Source organism: Podarcis vaucheri (genome assembly GCF_965113315.1).
Source record: "Podarcis vaucheri genome assembly, chromosome: 12".
NCBI classification, from domain to species: domain Eukaryota; kingdom Metazoa; phylum Chordata; class Lepidosauria; order Squamata; family Lacertidae; genus Podarcis; species Podarcis vaucheri.
The window spans coordinates 63,736,023-63,752,706 of NC_138750.1; the positions used below are offsets into that span (position 1 = coordinate 63,736,023).

General features: G+C 47.1%; 2 protein-coding genes across 5 annotated transcripts in view; one reads left to right on the top strand and one right to left on the bottom strand.

Moving 5' to 3' along the window:
* Window positions 1-1,139: 1,139 nt before the first annotated feature.
* Window positions 1,140-16,684, bottom strand: part of LOC309514918 (uncharacterized protein) — a 38,899-nt gene continuing 23,354 nt past the window's right edge. For 2 of the 4 annotated variants that reach the window (XM_082192411.1, XM_082192409.1), the window contains exons 3-7: window positions 9,096-9,571; window positions 8,812-8,893; window positions 5,798-5,880; window positions 4,960-5,086; window positions 1,140-4,427 (exon numbers count right to left, since the gene is read on the bottom strand). In XM_082192411.1, coding sequence (XP_082048537.1) covers window positions 3,310-4,427; window positions 4,960-5,086; window positions 5,798-5,880; window positions 8,812-8,893; window positions 9,096-9,503 — 1,818 coding nt within the window. In that variant the 5' untranslated portion in view covers window positions 9,504-9,571 and the 3' untranslated portion in view covers window positions 1,140-3,309. Of the gene's footprint in view, window positions 4,428-4,959; window positions 5,087-5,797; window positions 5,881-8,811; window positions 8,894-9,095; window positions 9,572-10,101; window positions 10,603-15,679; window positions 15,811-16,684 lie in introns of those variants that run through there. The other 2 variants (XM_082192410.1, XM_082192412.1) reach the window with 2 other exon arrangements.
* LOC309514820 (uncharacterized protein) overlaps window positions 5,895-16,684 on the top strand; it is a gene marked incomplete at its 5' end in the record, with an annotated part of 30,867 nt that continues 20,077 nt past the window's right edge. The window contains 2 exons of the mRNA XM_082192167.1: window positions 5,895-6,789; window positions 9,942-10,116. The remainder of the gene's footprint in view (window positions 6,790-9,941; window positions 10,117-16,684) is intronic.

Below are 16,684 nucleotides of genomic sequence, written 5' to 3' on the forward strand. Positions count from 1 at the left end.
GGATTCGAACCCAAGAGCCCTCTCTCCTCCTGTGGCTTCCAGCATGCCAGGGTAGGGCTGGGGGAGGAATCCGCATAACTCACCTTCAGAAGTGTGTAGTGTTCCCAAAGCAAGGAAGGATTGGACTCTGATTAATAAAAATACACCCGAGGCTTGACCAGCAAGACTCTGGGAGGAAGTGCCAATAATAATCCCTCTCCACCCCTCAGCCCAGGTCGTTTTATTCACAAAAGAACTTTTTACACAGTGTTCGTAAGAACCAATCAGATTTCCTTTGAGCATTTCAAAAAACCCCACGTGGGGACAAAGTAAAAGTTAAAACTACCGGTATTTCCTACTTGAGCATGCATACATATCTGAGAGTAAATAAAACAGGACTAGAGGAATACATTCAGCAAAACCCCAGAGGTCGTAAACAGGAGAGGAAGGATGGCAGTATATACCATCTCCTTGTGAACTCTCTTCCTGGCCCTTAAGATCTATCTAAAGATTTAAAAACTACATCAAAGTAACTTACTATCTTTATGTACTGAGGATGCCTGGTGAAGCAACTGGCCTGTGTTTATACGCTTATACGTGCCTGTCAGGGTAGAGAAAGCAGATGGCAGAGGTGCAGAGGCCTGTGGGATTCGATCAGAAATTATTGTCAATGAATCAAACCCAGTCAACGCCATGCTTTCATCGCGGACGCAATGGCTTGCTCCATATTTCATAATTCCTCATAGCAATCCCACCTGACCCCCACACTCTCGATATTTGCACCCCTACATAAGCGGCCTCACCCGATGCGATCCAGGCTGCAGCAACCCCATCCCAGTGGAGTCCTTGGAGCATGATGCTACAACATGATTCAAAAAGTTGGGGGTGCTGCTGGGTTGAAGCTGATCAAAGCAGCGGTGGGTGGGAAAAAGAAAGTTACTTTCTGTTGCCTGATCAGTGAAAATATCCCCATGAAGATTCTGAAGTTTGCCCCCACCTCCATTTTTTTAAAAAAACAAACAAATAGAAAGCACCTCTGCGTCTAGGCAGCACCCACAATGTAATGGAGAGTTGGGGGGGGGGTTGCTGGCCCAACATGAGAATATATTTCACAAGCCCCGTTTCTTTGCAGAAAGCCATGATAGTAAGAACATGGTGGGTGGGATTAATTTATTTTTATTTAATAAAATGGATATGCTACTTGATGGTAATAAAAACATCTCAGCGGTTTACTGGAAATGTTAAAATTATCTATTACAAACAGTTAAAAACAAATCATTTAAATTAAACAGCTAAATAAAAATCAAAAACAGTAAAAACATTAACAGTACAAGACTAAAACACATCAACATTTATGCGTCCAGAAATGCTTGCCTGAAAAGAATATTTTAAGCAGGAGCCCAAAAGGGAACAGTGAAGGTCAAGAGGCAGAGAGGAATTTCAGGGAAGAAGTGATCCTATCCTGACAAGAAGGCCAACTCGCTCTGAGAGCAGGGTTTGCCAGGAGTCTTCGGGGATTTCATGGTCTTCGAAGGATCCTTGGCAAGGATGGGCTTGAGGACTTCATAACCTAGTACACTGCAAGTTCACAGCCGGTCAAGGCCAGTTGTAAGGAAGGTTTCTCCCCAGCCAGAGCCTTTCCCAGAAAGGGAGAGATTTCCTTTCACCAGTGTAAATACAACCCACACTACAACTGGTTCGGGTTTTCTGGTCAGCGGTGTGTGTGTGTATGTTGGAGAAAACAATAATTTCATTTTGATTATTCCATTTACTTTTTGGTTTATAGCCCAGCTAAACTGAAAAGGTCTCTACCTGCCTTTTACAGTACAGAACTAGCTGCTTTTAGGGACTGCATGTAGTGAATGTCCGTTCCAGAACACTGAAAAGAATAAATTGTTATGGGCTCTATGGTGGGCACCGTATGCCTGGAAAGAGAATCGGCTAGACAGGGCAATTGGGATTAATCTTGAATTGTTTTGCAGACAGATGGAGAAGGGTATTGGGAGACATTTAATGAACAGGAAACCTAGTCAAAGTCTTAATAAAGAAAGACACTGGAAGTGGTTAAATGTAAACGGATGCTTTAGCTGAGATTCCTGCATTGCAGGGGGTTGGACTAGATTACTCTAGGGGGTCCCTTCCAACTCTACAACTCTATGAGTCTATGAAATAAACCACAGTCTCTGAGGTGCCTCATTTCCAAAGGAAACAAGAATCTGGGCAAGTGCCTAGACCACTGGAATCTCACACTGCTATGGAGACTGGGGTGGCATGGAACAGTATTTTAATGTTACAGTAGTCACATTCAAGAACAGCTATGGGGAAGGACTGCAGGTGATAGGTTGGAAGATAGAATACACATGGACAAAGTTATACATTGGACAGAATCATTTCCCATTCTTGTGAAGAAGAGCAAGAGCATGAGAACCAATAATCTGTGGGGCACCAGACTTATGTGGAGAGGGTCACCACAAGGCCTTGACTCGAGACACAGTCGCCCAGCATGGTTTCAAAAATACCTTGTCCATTGTGACTGAGTCTCAGTTAACATTGGGGAGAAGTAGAACAGTGACAGCTGCTCAAGGAATATATGTGAGACACAGATAGAAACATTCCAATTCATCAAGATCTGTTGATATGTCCACATGACATGGGAAAAAGTGTCAGACACCTGCCACTGGGATGAGTTGTGTTGTTCAGAATCTTGGTTCACTCTAAGCCTTTTTCCATGTGTCGGATGTGTGCAGGTGAGGACTGGGGTTGGCTAAAGCAAATAAACTTTGCTTGCTGTTGCTCCCAACCACCTTTGAGTGCAATAAACACGTAACTTATTCTTCCTCGTGGATAACAATTATTTGCTCCTTGCATCCTCTCAGAATGTACTTTGAATAATCGGAGGAGGACAGCAGGAAGGGAATCCTTGACTTACCCTTCTCACAGAGGGAAGCCTGAAACTTCTGGCTCTCCTGGGAGCTGTCCTGTGCCTGGTCAGGAGATACCAGGAAGAGCTTCAAGCTGACACCACTGCCATCCCGGACATGCTGAGAATGGAAGTAGTGCTCAGGAGCACCACAAATTTGTAAACTATGAATTGCTTGTCAACTTTTCAAAAAAAAATTCAGCATTTTGGGCTGCCTCATCAGTGTTGCCAAATTGTTCTTTACCTTCTCCCCAGAGAGGACATTCAAAACCTTTGCCAATGACTTGCACCTCACAGATCTGGGTACACAGAATAAGAAATATTGGGCACAGGGTGTTTTATAAGACAAAGTCCACTTCTTTGCTGGGTTGACAAACGACAAATACACTAATGCAATCTTTACTCTCATACTAATTAAAGTCTTCTAAAATCAAATTTGTACACAGCCATTGATATGGTTTCTCCCCACTATGAATTCTCTGATGTTGACAGAAGTTTGTGCTTATATTAAAGCTCTTCCCACATTCCAAGCACTGATATGGTTCCTCCGATGTATGAATTATTTGATGGGCAGTGAGACTTTCTTTCCGACTGAAGCTCTTTCCACATTCTAAGCACTGATAGGGTTTCTCTCCTGTATGAATTCTTTGATGGGAAGTGAGACTTTCCTTCCGGCTAAAGTACTTTCCACATTCTAAGCACTGATAGGGTTTTTCCCCACTGTGAGATCTTTGATGGGAAGTGAGATGGGCACTCTGACTGAAGCTCTTTCCACATTCCAAGCACTGATAGGGTTTCTCCCCTGTATGAATTCTTTGATGGGAAATGAGACTTTTCTTCCAGGTAAAGCACTTTCCACATTCTTGGCATTGAAATGTTTTCTCCCCAAGGTGACTGCTTTCATGATTATGAAAGTTTGTGCTTGTATTAAAGCTGTTTCCACAGTCAAAGCACTGATATGGTTTCTCCCATGTATGACTTATTTGATGGGAAATGAAACTTTTCTTCCGACTGAAGCTCTTCCCACATTCCAGGCATTGATATGGTTTCATCCCTGTATGAATTCTTTGATGGGAAGTGACATTTTCCTTCCGGCTGAAGCTCTTTCCACATTCCAAGCACTGATATGGTTTCTCCCCTGTATGAATTCTAAGATGGGAAGTGAGACTTTCCTTCCGAGTGAAGCTATTTCCACACTCTTGGCATTGATATGGTTTCTCCCCGCTGTGAGTTCTTTGATGGGAAGTAAGATGGGAGTTCCGACTGAAGCTCTTTCCACATTCCAAGCACTGATAGGGTTTCTCCCCTGTATGAATTCTTTGATGGGAAGTGAGACTTTCCTTCCGAGTGAAGCTGCTTCCACATTCCAAGCACTGATAGAGTGTCTTCCCAGTGGGATTTATTTGATGGGAAGCAGAATGGGAGCTCTCACTCAGGCTCTCTCCAGAATCCAAAACTTCATACGGATTCTCCACTGGATGGAGTTCGTCACAGTCTCCCCTGTTCTTAATTTCCAATTCATCACCATCTGCAACAAACAGATAAACAGATTAAAGCCTCAGGAAGAAATGGAGGCCCCCACTATTGAGCAATGCTCATGAACACTTGTGATACGAGGAAGAATCGAAGGGAATCATATGTGAGGTCTCACTACAGGGTTCACTACCTTCGTTTGAAAAGCCTAGCTCTTTTCTGGGATGGGTTTTGTTTGGCCCAATCAAGAAATCTGCTCCGTTTCCAAGGTCAGTCATCCCTTTGCTCAATCAAAAACCGACAAAAGCAAAAACAAAAAAAACCTGACAGAAGCTTCTTCAACTCCCCTAACAACTCTGAAGCCTAGGCAATTCAGACCAGCCCAATCATTGTTTAAAAAGGAATAAATGGAAGAATATTTGCAGACCAAACAGTAGATAGCCTTCCATTCTGAATGTGCTGCGGTGGTGTCAGAAAAGCAGGTGCTATAGGTGGCTCTGTTGTGCTCCATCAAAATACAGGAAGTTCGTTACATAGATATGTATTGAATTCCAAAAGAGATATCATGATCCAACAGGGAGCCTTACTCAGAGAGTTCATGATCCCACAGTTCTCCTCCATGACTTCCTTATGCAGAGCTTTCTGGTCGGGATCCAGCAACGCCCACTCCTCATCTGTGAAATGAACAGCTATATCTTCAAAGCATATTAGACCCTAAAAGAAGAAGAAAAATGTCTTGCTCTCAGACAGCATAAAGATTGTCTTCTACACATTGTTATGTTGTTTTCTGCCTGTTCGTTGCTGAGCTGTTTTAATGGGATTGTTTGGCTGCAGATGTTAAGTATGGATGCTGGTTGTAACATGTTAAAAGAATTATTTTATTGTGTATTTTTATGATGGGTATTAATCTTTGTGCAAATGGGTAGAACTCCACATTGTGCTCTTCAAATCAGGTATTCCAGTTGGCCAGACTCAAGGATTCCCTCTCTCTTCTCCTCTCCCCATGTGCTGTTCTGGGGAGGGATACCCCCAGATGCCCTAAAGCCAACTTCCAGGAGCACAGGGGGGCACAGGGAGGGGGAGGAGACAGTGGGAAAGCCCCATTGTGCCCAGTCTGATGGGACTGCTTAAGGGAACCCTGGCAACTGTTTTCTATGGCTTCTCAACTGCTTAGACGCCTATTTTAACATCCAATGATAAATATATAAGCAAAACTACAACAATTGAAAAACAAGACTTACAACATTCAGAAGGTTATGTTAAACTGAGGCAGTTGTTCATTATTCTCAGCACAGAAACCTTGAATAGCATGTTCAGGGCAGTTTTGACAGAAGCTAAAAGGAGGACAGAGGTTTATTTAGCCCCAAAGGCGCCCTGGCTGCCCCACTCCTCAGCTGCTTTCCCCACAATGCTCCTTCTTCCTACCTGGTCTGCTTCCACAGCCACTGTTTCCCCTCCACCACAATGAAAAGGTGAATGCGGAGGTCTTGCTGGAATCCTTCTGTCACCTGACAAAGGTAAGTGGGAAGACATTAGTGAATGCTTTTCTCAGAGGTGAAGCAGTGCATCTCTAACCATAATAGTCATCATGGGGGACTTTAACTTCCCTGACATCTGCTGGGACTCAAACTCTGCCACGAGCGTGAGGTCTGACAAATTCCCCCATTGCCTCAATGACAATTTCATTTCTCAGAAGGCAGGCTGTTGTTGCGCTCATAGCAATAGGGACAAATGTAAGGTTCTGCAATTAGGCAGGAAGAACCAGATGCGCAAATACAGGATGGGGGACACCTGGCTTACTAGCAGTACATGTGAAAAGGATCCAGGGGTCTTAGTGGACCACAAGTTTAACATGAGTCAACAGTGAGATGCAGCAGCAAAAAAAGCTAATGCTATTCTAGGGTGCATCAACAGAAGTCTAGTGTCCAGATCAAGGGAGGTCATGGTCCATCTCTATTCTGCCTTGGTCAGACCACACCTGGAATACTTTGTCCAGTTCTGGGCACCACAATTTAAGAAAGGATGTTGACAAACTGGAAAGGGGTGGAAGAGGAGGGAGACCAAGATGGTCAAGAGTCTGGAAACCGAGCCTGATGAGGAATGGTTGAAGGAGCTGGGTATGTTAAGCCTGGAAAAGAGGAGACCGAGAAGAGATTTGAGAGCCACCTTCAAATATCTTAAGGGCTGTCACATGGAGGAAGTGTGCTTGTTTTCTCCTGCTCTGGGGGGGTGGGACTTAAACCAATGGCTTCAAGTTGCAAGAAAGGAGATTCCAACTAAACATTCGGAAAAACTTTCTGACAGTAAGAGCTGTTCGACAGTGGAACAGTCTCCCTCGGGAGGTGGCGGACTCTCCTTCCTTGGAAGTTTTTAAGCAGAGGTTGGATGGCCATCTGTCATGGATGCTTTAGCATCAGGTAGGTAGCCGTGTTGGTCTGACACAGTTGAAATATATAAAAATATAAAAAAATGTCCAATAGCACTTTAGAGACCAACTACCGTATTTTTCGCTCTATAACACGCACCCGACCATAACACACACATCGTTTTTAGAGGAGGAAAACAAGGGAAAAAATATTCTGAATGAAACAGTGAACGTATCATTTTTGTGCTTCATGCTGTGGCCACAGACATGTGATCTGATGGTGAATTTGGGGTGACCCAATGCAAAAATCCTGAGAATCCCTGTGGATCCATGCTTTGTAACCATGTTTTTGCACCATTGCAGCCCCAGGCAACAGTGGGTGCGTGATTTTGGGGGCCAGGCTGTAGCTATGGACATGCTATGTGCTCTGATGGTGAATTTGGGGTGACCCAATGCAAAGATCCTGAGGATCCATGTGGATCCATGCTTTTTAACCACGTTTTTGCACCATTGCAGCCCCAGGCAACAGTGGGTGTGTGATTTTTTTTGGGGGGGCAGGCTGTAGCCATGGACATGCTGTGTGCTCTGATGGTGAATTTGGGGTGACCCAATGCAAAGATCCTGAGGATCCATGTGGATCCATGCTTTGTAACCACGTTTTTGCACCATTGCAGCCCCAGGCAACAGTGGGTGTGTGATTTTTTTTGGGGGGGCAGGCTGTAGCCATGGACATGCTGTGTGCTCTGATGGTGAATTTGGGGTGACCCAATGCAAAGATCCTGAGGATCCATGTGGATCCATGCTTTGTAACCACATTTTAAGTGGGGAGGGAAGGAAAAACACAGAAGGCTAAGAATGCAGGAGAGGGCTATAACGTGAGGAAAGCTAGGCAAAAGTTTTCCCCCACCCACCCACACAAGCCAGCCAGCGTGCTCTCTCTCTCTCTCTCTCTCCCTCCCCCTCCCACCTGCATGTTTTCCGGCTGCCTGATATTTATTTTTTTTAACTGCCTTGACAGAAGAAAGCATTTTAACTGCATTAAGAACTCTTTAGCAGCGAAACCTAAGCTTTGCCATCCCTTAAGAGGTACAGACACTGTAATCTTCCAGATCGCATGAATTTACAGGCAAAACACTGTTTAAGGATTTTATCCTTTTAAATGGAAGAAAGCATATTTGAATGCTGTGTGTCTCCAAAAACAAAAAGCAGAAAGTCAAATCAGAATTTTAAGCTGAACCTGTAATCTCTCTTCCCTTCACAAACATTGTTCCCTCCGGAGCAGGGAGAGGAGTTAGAGGGACGCTCTGCTTTCCTCTCTGCTTGCCTGGAGGGGAGGGGCTTTCCCTGCTCTTTGTTCCGTTTCAGCAAACACAGCAAGGAAACAGAGGAGGGTGGGCAGTAAGACCCTGAGGCAGAATGCAGGAAAGCACCCACTTCCTCTTTCAGGTTTCCCTTTCAGTTTTCCCTTCTCCCTGAAGCGCGGTTTGATTTTTGCCTCATTTTTCGGCTCCAGGGACCACACATTCGCTGCATAACACGCACAGACATTTCCCCTTCCTTTTTAGGAGAAAAAAATCTGCGTGTTATAGAGCGAAAAATACGGTAAGTTTGTTCTTGGTATAAGCTTTCGTGTGCATGCACACTTCTTCAGATACGGTATCTGAAGAAGTGTGGTATCTGAAGAAGTGTGCATGCACACGAAAGCTCATACCAATAACAAATTTAGTTGGTCTCTAAGGTGCTACTAGACAATTTAAATATATATATATATATATATACTTCGGATGCTTTAGCAGAGATCCCTGCATTGAGGGGTTTGGACCAATAGCATTGGGGCACCTTCCAACTCTACAACTCGATGATTATATGAAATAGGCCTTAGAAAATGTATCCCCTGCTGAGTGCAGTTTTAAGTTTGTACCTATTTCATATTTTAATTGTGGGGGGGAAATGTCTCCCTTCCTGAGGACTCTTGTCCCCAATTGTCCTCCCCAAAAAGATTAAAAGAACCCATGGATTAATTTTAAAATCCACAAAATGAGACCTAACGGAGAAAAAACTCCTTCCTCCTTACCCAGTGTCAACTCTCTGGTGTTCAGCTGAGTCTTCTCTGCCCCAGAGGAATCTGGGCCCATTTCTGCAAACAGATCCTTTTCCTGAAAGAGCAACAAGGATTCAAAGCAGAGAATGAGGAGAAAGATTAGGAAAGTAATGGCAGAGGCAAAAACTTCAGGGGTATCTGATATCATTCTCTGGATACTTTCAAAGAAGAGGTGGGGGCCATTAGGAGAGAATTTTGGGATATTCACCCTCCTGTTCAGACCCCCTTGGGAGTATCCAGAGGAAAGTCTCTCTCACCTGCTGCTCTGCCTGCTTCCTCTCCTCTGCCTGACTCAGGAGGAAACCTTCGGCCAGGGCCACCGCCTGGGAACTGGTCTCCGCTCCACATTCCCTCACCCAGCTCTCCATCTCTGGCGGAAGGACAGCCAGGAACTGCTCCAAGACCACCAGGTCTAGCATCTGAGCTTTCGTGTGACTTTCTGGCTTTAGCCACTGACAGTCAAGGTGGTAGAGTCGGTTGCAAATCTCTCGGGGTCCTTCAGCCTCCTGGTAGCAGAACTGCCTGAACTGCTGGCTCTGCACATCTGAGCAGAGAGTATCCTCCTCACCCAGGATCTTCTGCACAGAGTTTTCCCAGAATCTGCTCCCAATTTTGAAGGCACTGACTTTTCCTGCTTCAGTTCCAGATGAATATTGCTCATCCATCTGTGCTCTCAGGAAGCCTTCAAGAGCCTCCAAGTTCTGACTGCGCTAAGTAGAGTTGCTGCCAAACCCTACAAAGCAAATGCATTGTTTTTGTTACAGAATTGGTACACGGTCAAGATAAGCAAGTGTGGGCGAGTCTTGCTAAGAACCTGACCCGCATGACACTACAGCCAAGACTCTGAGCCTTCTTTAACAACAAAAGGAAGAAAATGGAGAAGCTTTCCTCTAGCCTTCCTAGAAGGAAAGTTACTATGCAAAAGGTGCAGGCAGTTTCAGTGTTTTCAGTCAATGAATGAATTCAGAACTGTGATTGACAAGTGAGTTATTTGTATCTTGTGTAATGTGGACACTAGGCTAGAGTGGGAGTGCTAACCCTGGGGGTCCTCAAGACTTGCTCTCCTGCCTGCCCTCACTTCCTGCTTCTGTCTCATTTTCTAGCACTTCAAATCTCCAATGTTCTCAAGATAGTCTATTGTGGAAAGATATCTATCTGTTATTGTTCTGCTGGCCAACCCCCTGAGGTCCAAGTGAGGGAGGCCAAAGGAGGTGTAGGTGAGGGCTAAGATGAAAACAGAACTAAAAAGCAGCTAGGACCCACCTTCTTTCCATGATGGTAAGTGGTTTAAACTGTTTTTAATATTGTGTTTTAATGTTCCAATCTGCCCTGGGGACTTGGGGTAAAGAACAGGTATTTGTTGCTGGCATCTGTCTGTCTCGAGAGACCATACTGAGCGTCTCTGGGGATGAAGTCAAACTGCTAGGTTAGCAGTACTGAAGTAACCTCTACGGGAGACAAGCCTGGGCAGTATGTACGGCAGTCCTAGGCTGCCCAGACCCTCCTCTCGGCCTCTCTGATGTGGTCCAAAGGAAGGCAGAGCAGAATGTTTGGAACCAGCTTGGCTGCAGGAGTTTCCAGAAGGAGGCGTACAAGGCACCATCCAACTGTCTTAGGGACTCAATTCTGGATTTGTTCAGAGTCTACTCCATATTTTCTTCTCCCAAATATATTCCGCAAGGCAGAAGAGATTTAGGGTCAGAGTTTTCCTTCTTCCAGATGGGCTACCTTCACAGGTTGACAAGCCCCACCTGCCTGTCACTTCCCTCTACAGCACAGGCAGAAGAGACAGTAGATCCCAGAAGGTGCCATGTGGGAAAATGATTGCTTGTACATAAGAGCATGAGCAGAGTTCTTATTATTGCAGAGTGATTTTACAGCACGAGATATTGCTAAGAGCATGATGAGCACGTGACCACCTCATGCTAGACTAATGATTGGCTCACGTAGCATAACACTCTCTTTGTCTGTGGGCAAAAGCAAGGTTACATTCCTTTGATTTGGTACCTTTGAGTACCAGGCAGAACAAGCGCAGTGCTGGAGGAGAGAGGATGATTTATTTCTTACTGCACACAATAAACATGGCACGGCTGAAGCCAAAGCTTTTTCTTCAAGTCATCTTGGTGTGAGACTGATTTTCTTACTGATGTCGAGCTGGGTTCTCGACAATTGGTACCCCGTGTGACTACCTTCGGACTCCACGTTGTTTCTCATCGTTCAGCGCTCACCACACGTCTTTCATCCGCTATGGATCCCGGTGAGTGCTCCCTTGGTACCCCGTGTATGTGATTCTGGACTACGTTAAGGACTTATCAGCACTTATCTCGCCCGGCAAGGGCTGCAGACGCGTCGTTCATCCACCTAGTGGATCCCTGGTGAGTGCTCCCGACCCCCCCCCTTTCTTTTGCCATTATGGGGCAGTCTCTCTCTCCACCACAGAAAAAGTTTTTTGAAGACCTTAAATTTCTCTTGGCCAGCAACAGCCTCATTGTCTCAGATGCTGATATCGTGTCTCTTATAGAAGCCTTGGATACTCATTGCCCCTGGTTTTTTCCTCAGGAGGGGAATTGGCATTTAAAAGACTGGGAAAAAATAGGACAATTTTTCCAAAACCATCCTCAGATTGATGTCAAAGTTTTGCATGCCTGCTGTAAGGTTTATAAGGCTATCTCAAGATTAACTCCTACAAATCTCCTCCTGGCCGCTGCTTCAGCTCCTTTGCCCCCCCTCCCAGTCCTCATGCTGCCTTCAGAAGCACCGACTTATCAGCCTCCTAAACAGGCAGACATTTTTCCTCCTTCGGCTCCTGTCGTCCCTCCTCTGCATTCTTCGCATTCCACACCCCCCATCTCCACTCCTCTCCAAGAAGAGACTCTTTGTACTGCTGCTCCGTTGCTGCCTTTTGATGCTGATACTCCAAATCTCTTTCCTGTGATTGCTCCTGCACCCCCAGCCCCCGTCATGCTGACCCAAACTAATGTTCTTGATGGGCTGACGGGAGGAGGCAATTTTCTTCCTATTGCCCAACAGTTGGCCCTTGATCCTATGTACTGGGCAGCCACCACAGCCTCAGCCCGAGAGGCTCTGGCCTCTGTCCCTGATGACAAGACTGAGCGCAATGGCCGATGGGGCAGCGTCAGACAGGGTCCTACAAAGCCCTATGGACAATTTGTTGATCGCTTGTATAATACCTTCAAGCGGCAAGTTCAGGACCTGGCAGCACAAGAACTGATTGTACGCCAGCTTGCGTTTGATAATTCAAATGAGGACTGTAAGCAAGCACTGAGCCTTCTAATGGCAACATCAAATATAGCCATTGCTGCTATGCTTAAAGCCTGCCAGTCAGTGGGCACTGCTACCCACGGCCTGCTAGCCACGGCCTGGTCCTCCTCCGTGTCCCAAATTCCTGCAAAGGATAAAACCTGTTGGCTTGACAGTGGCTAAGGAAAAAATCCAGCGGACTTTACCCATTACGTACCTGGGACACAAGCTGACAGCATCTGCACCCATTCCAGTTACGCCTCAACTACAGTTTCCTGGTTATCTTAGATTGGTGGATTTACAACAAATTCTTGGACAGCTGAATTGGATAAAGAGTTATTTGGACCTGCCCACCTCCACTTTGTCTCCACTATTTTCTGCCCTTAAAGGACACAAGAATCCAGCGGACAAGATCACAATCACCTCTGCAATGGAAGAGGCTCTTCCACAGCTGTTCCAGTGTTTCCTGGCACGCTGAAAGGCCATCTTCACCTCTACTGCATTGGCCCCCCTTTTTCTTGGGAAGCCACTTCAACCACCAAACATCATTACAGTTTTGCTGCCTCTTGTTTGGGAAGTGAGCCTGGCTTTGAAAGATGTCCTTGCTGGATTGGCATCACTTGGATTTTACCCCCCAGATTTTTTTTTCTCCTCCCTCAGGAGTCCTGCCCTATGATGTGTTCCCCTGAGCATGTACAGAGGGCTGTCTTGGAACTATTGTGGACTCTTGGCAAGGGAGGGGTGAGGGGATTTTAGTGTGTTCCAGTTGTTTCATTTTTGTGCTTTGGCATGGTTCCCGGACAGAAAGAAAGTTGCAATATGGTTCTTTAGCAAGGCCTACGAAGACAATGGGCTCTGTTCTCGACCTTGTTGCAAACTTTTTAGTTACAGCAAGTGGAATATGCTTGAAGCGAAAGAAATATGCTTGGCTAGTGCCCTTTTAGCTGCTGAGAAAAATGATTTTAAAAAGCTTCTCAAAGCTTTCAGCCTTTTTTTGGTGGCGATATTCTAGCATTCCAGTAAATGCTTCATTTAAGATTAGCAATAATATGGACAATCGTATAAGTTTATCACCTGTGTTTTGTTGCTTGCAGAAATAGTGTCTTATTGTTTTTGTTTTAATCATAATAGCAATAAATTTTTAGGTCATTATCCATATTGTAATTGGACCTATGAGTATGTTAATGGATCTTCTTGTTTTCTTAATGTTACCACTATGAGTGGTAGGCCAAAAGTCTCAGTTACTTATGTCACAACCTATATGACTTATGAACAACAGGCTGCATGTATAGATTTTTATGCTTGGTTGGACTGGATGAGAAAGAGCAGTAAATCTGCATATTTGCTTCAATCTGATTTAGGGTTATTCTGTGGCAAATTGGACCGAAGCTTTGTTTTTAATTCTATCATCTTTGTTTTAAAAATAATTAACAAAAAAACAAAAAAAAAAAGTCAGAAATGAGAGTTGCTTTATAAATTTTTTATGCTTTAAATGTAATCTTTGCCTCTAAAGGTGGAATTTATGTCTTAATTCATTTTCATTGTTGTATGTATATAACTGATCAATCAACCAATATCTCTGCTATTATTGATTATATGGAACAAATGATAACCCATAATCCTTTGAATCCACCTGAAGGTTTTGATCCATGGGATTGGTTATTTTCTTGGTTACCTAATGGCTTATGGTTAAGAAATTTATTATTGATTGTAATTGCGTGTATTGTTGATTTTATTATGATGTGCTGATTGTATTCAATGCTTGCTTTTTTTGATTTCCCAATATATTGAATGGTGGTTTCGACCACGGCCCACCACAGGGATTACAAGGGAAATTTATATATTTAAAATATAAACGCTTAGGTAATGGGAATGCAATTTTGATTAAGCGTCCCTCTTATAAACAAGAAAAGAGGGCATGTGGGAAAATGATTGCTTGTACATAAGAGCATGAGCAGAGTTCTTATTATTGCAGAGTGATTTTACAGCACGAGATATTGCTAAGAGCATGATGAGCACGTGACCACCTCATGCTAGACTAATGATTGGCTCACGTAGCATAACACTCTCTTTGTCTGTGGGCAAAAGCAAGGTTACATTCCTTTGATTTGGTACCTTTGAGTACCAGGCAGAACAAGCGCAGTGCTGGAGGAGAGAGGATGATTTATTTCTTACTGCACACAATAAACATGGCACGGCTGAAGCCAAAGCTTTTTCTTCAAGTCATCTTGGTGTGAGACTGATTTTCTTACTGATGTCGAGCTGGTTTCTCGACAGTGCCACTAATTTGCACAGCAGAGAGAGAACATCCATGCACACCCTTGGGGGAAGGGACTTGGGAGGGAAGTGCTTTTGCTCTGGAGGACCTGCCCCCCCTTCATCTTTAATGTGTCCTCTCTAGGAATCCAGCTCAGTTCATTCTAACCCTTACCAAGCTCACCCTTCTCTCCCTTTCCGGAGCAGGGGCCCAGGAGGAGCCACTTGCATTGCACACACCCAGAGATGTTTTATTTTGGGGGGCCCTCTTGGCTGGCCTTCTGAGCTTGGCCAGAAACAGGAGGAACAGCTTCCTTTGAAAATGGCTCTGCAATAAGCAGGGAACCGCATCCTAGAATTGGAAGGGGAACCCCCTAGTCCTCCCCCTCCCCAAATCAGGAAGGAATCTCAGCTAAAACATCCCTGGCAGTTGCCCCCCCCCCCAGCCTCCTCCCCATCCCTCCCTCTGCTGCCGCTTTCCTCCTCGGGTGTCACTGTGGTTGTTTGCGTGGGACACGGGATCCCGTCTTTGTCTGCTGGGCACTCCGGGAAGCAGGCCTTCCCTCTCCGGCTGGCTGTCCCGGAGGCTGCTTAGGCTTGGCCCACCTCCCTCCCCCCCCCCCCCGCCAGGGCCACGATTCTGGGGCGCCCTCCCCGGGGAAGCTCCCCGAGGGAGGCGGGAGGGAGGGAATGCCCGGAAAGAGCCCGCCCGGGAGGAGGAGGAGCCGTGGGGAATTCCTCCTCCAGGAGAGGATGCTAGCAGGAGGCTGGACCCTTTCCTTCCCGGGACTGCAAGGCGCACCTCTTCACGTTCCTGCAACTGCGAGCAGCCCCCTCCTCGGCGGGCAACCTGCCCCGTGCGCGCCTAGGGAGGTGCTGGCATCCGCGCCCTCGGCCAGGCGCGTCCCCTCCCGGCTGCAACACATCCAGGGACCCGAAACATCTGCACCCCCCCCCCTGCCCGGGGCAGGGATTTGGCTCCAGACCCCCACCATCACCACGAGAGAGGCAGAGACAGGCAGGCTCCGGGCGGGATGCGCAAAGCTGGAGCCGGCGCTCTCCAAAAGCGGAGGCCTTGGACTGCAGGCAAAAGACACCGGGCGGGGACCTGCGGGGAGGGGGATCCTGAGCCTCTGAGCATACGCAGAGCGCGCCTGGGAGCAGGAGGGAGCCCAGGCGCGCGGCCAGGGGAGGCCCAGTGCGCATCCTCCTCCTCCTCCTGGCCCAAAGGATAGGAGGGAAACCACCGGCTCCTCTTCCTCCCGGGCTGGCGGGGCCACGCGCCCGCTTCTCCCCCCCCCCCGCGCGCGCCCCCGCCACTCACCCGCCCGAAGAGCCCCGGCAGCAGCAGCAGCCCCAGGCGCGCGCCCGCCCGCCAGCCCGGCCCCTCCAGCTCCGAGGAAGCAGCTGGGCTCGCCGAGCGGGAGGAGCGCATGCGCGGCGGGGCTCGGCGCGCTCCCGACTCCGCCGCGTGCACGACAGGGGGACGGCCCCCGCCTCCCGGGAGGAGAGCCGGGAGCCCCGCCCAGGCGGGGGGAGGCAGACAAAGAGACAGCCCTCCCCCCCCCCGAGATAATCGTTATTGTTTTTGTTTGTTACTATGTGACACGTTTCTGTGTTTTTTATACTGAAAACGGCCCTGTGATCCTCGGGGGGGGGGGCATGTGGAAATGTCAGGAACAAGACGCCCGGAATTTCCCGGACGCACCCAGCATAATGCCGCTGCAAGCAGTTTCGCTTTTCGGAAGATGGCAACCCTAATAAAGTGAAAGTCGCGTGACATCTTTGCGCATCCCTTGCTTTTTCAAATATTCTGCCCACCAAGAAACAGCAGCATCCGTGGGGGGTTTGTTTTGGGGTGGGGGGGAGCAGAAGCGGGGGTCATTTGGGCGGTGCCTGTTGCACTTTGGAGCAGTGGCGTAGCGTGGGTTGTCAGCACCCGGGGCAAGGCAAGTAATTTGCGCCCCCTAACCCGTGGATTTGCGCCCCCTAACCCATGGATTTGCACCCCCTAACCCGTGGATTTGCGCCCCCTAACCCGTGGATTTGCACCCCCTAACCCTAACCCCCAGATGTTGCGCCCGATGCGGCCGGCCCCCCCTGCACCCCCCTCGCTACGCCACTGCTTCCTAAGGAAGCATGAAGCAGTTCCCTCCTAGGCCAGCCATTCATCCCAGTGATACCCCAGTGATGCTCCTCCAGAGGGGATAATCCATGCAAAAGGACAGGCTGAAAGGAGAAACTCCCACAAAGCAGAGCTTCCTCTTTCAGGGTTTCACTCAATGTGAGAAAGTGAAGTATCAGCTAAATCTCTTTCTGGCCTACAATA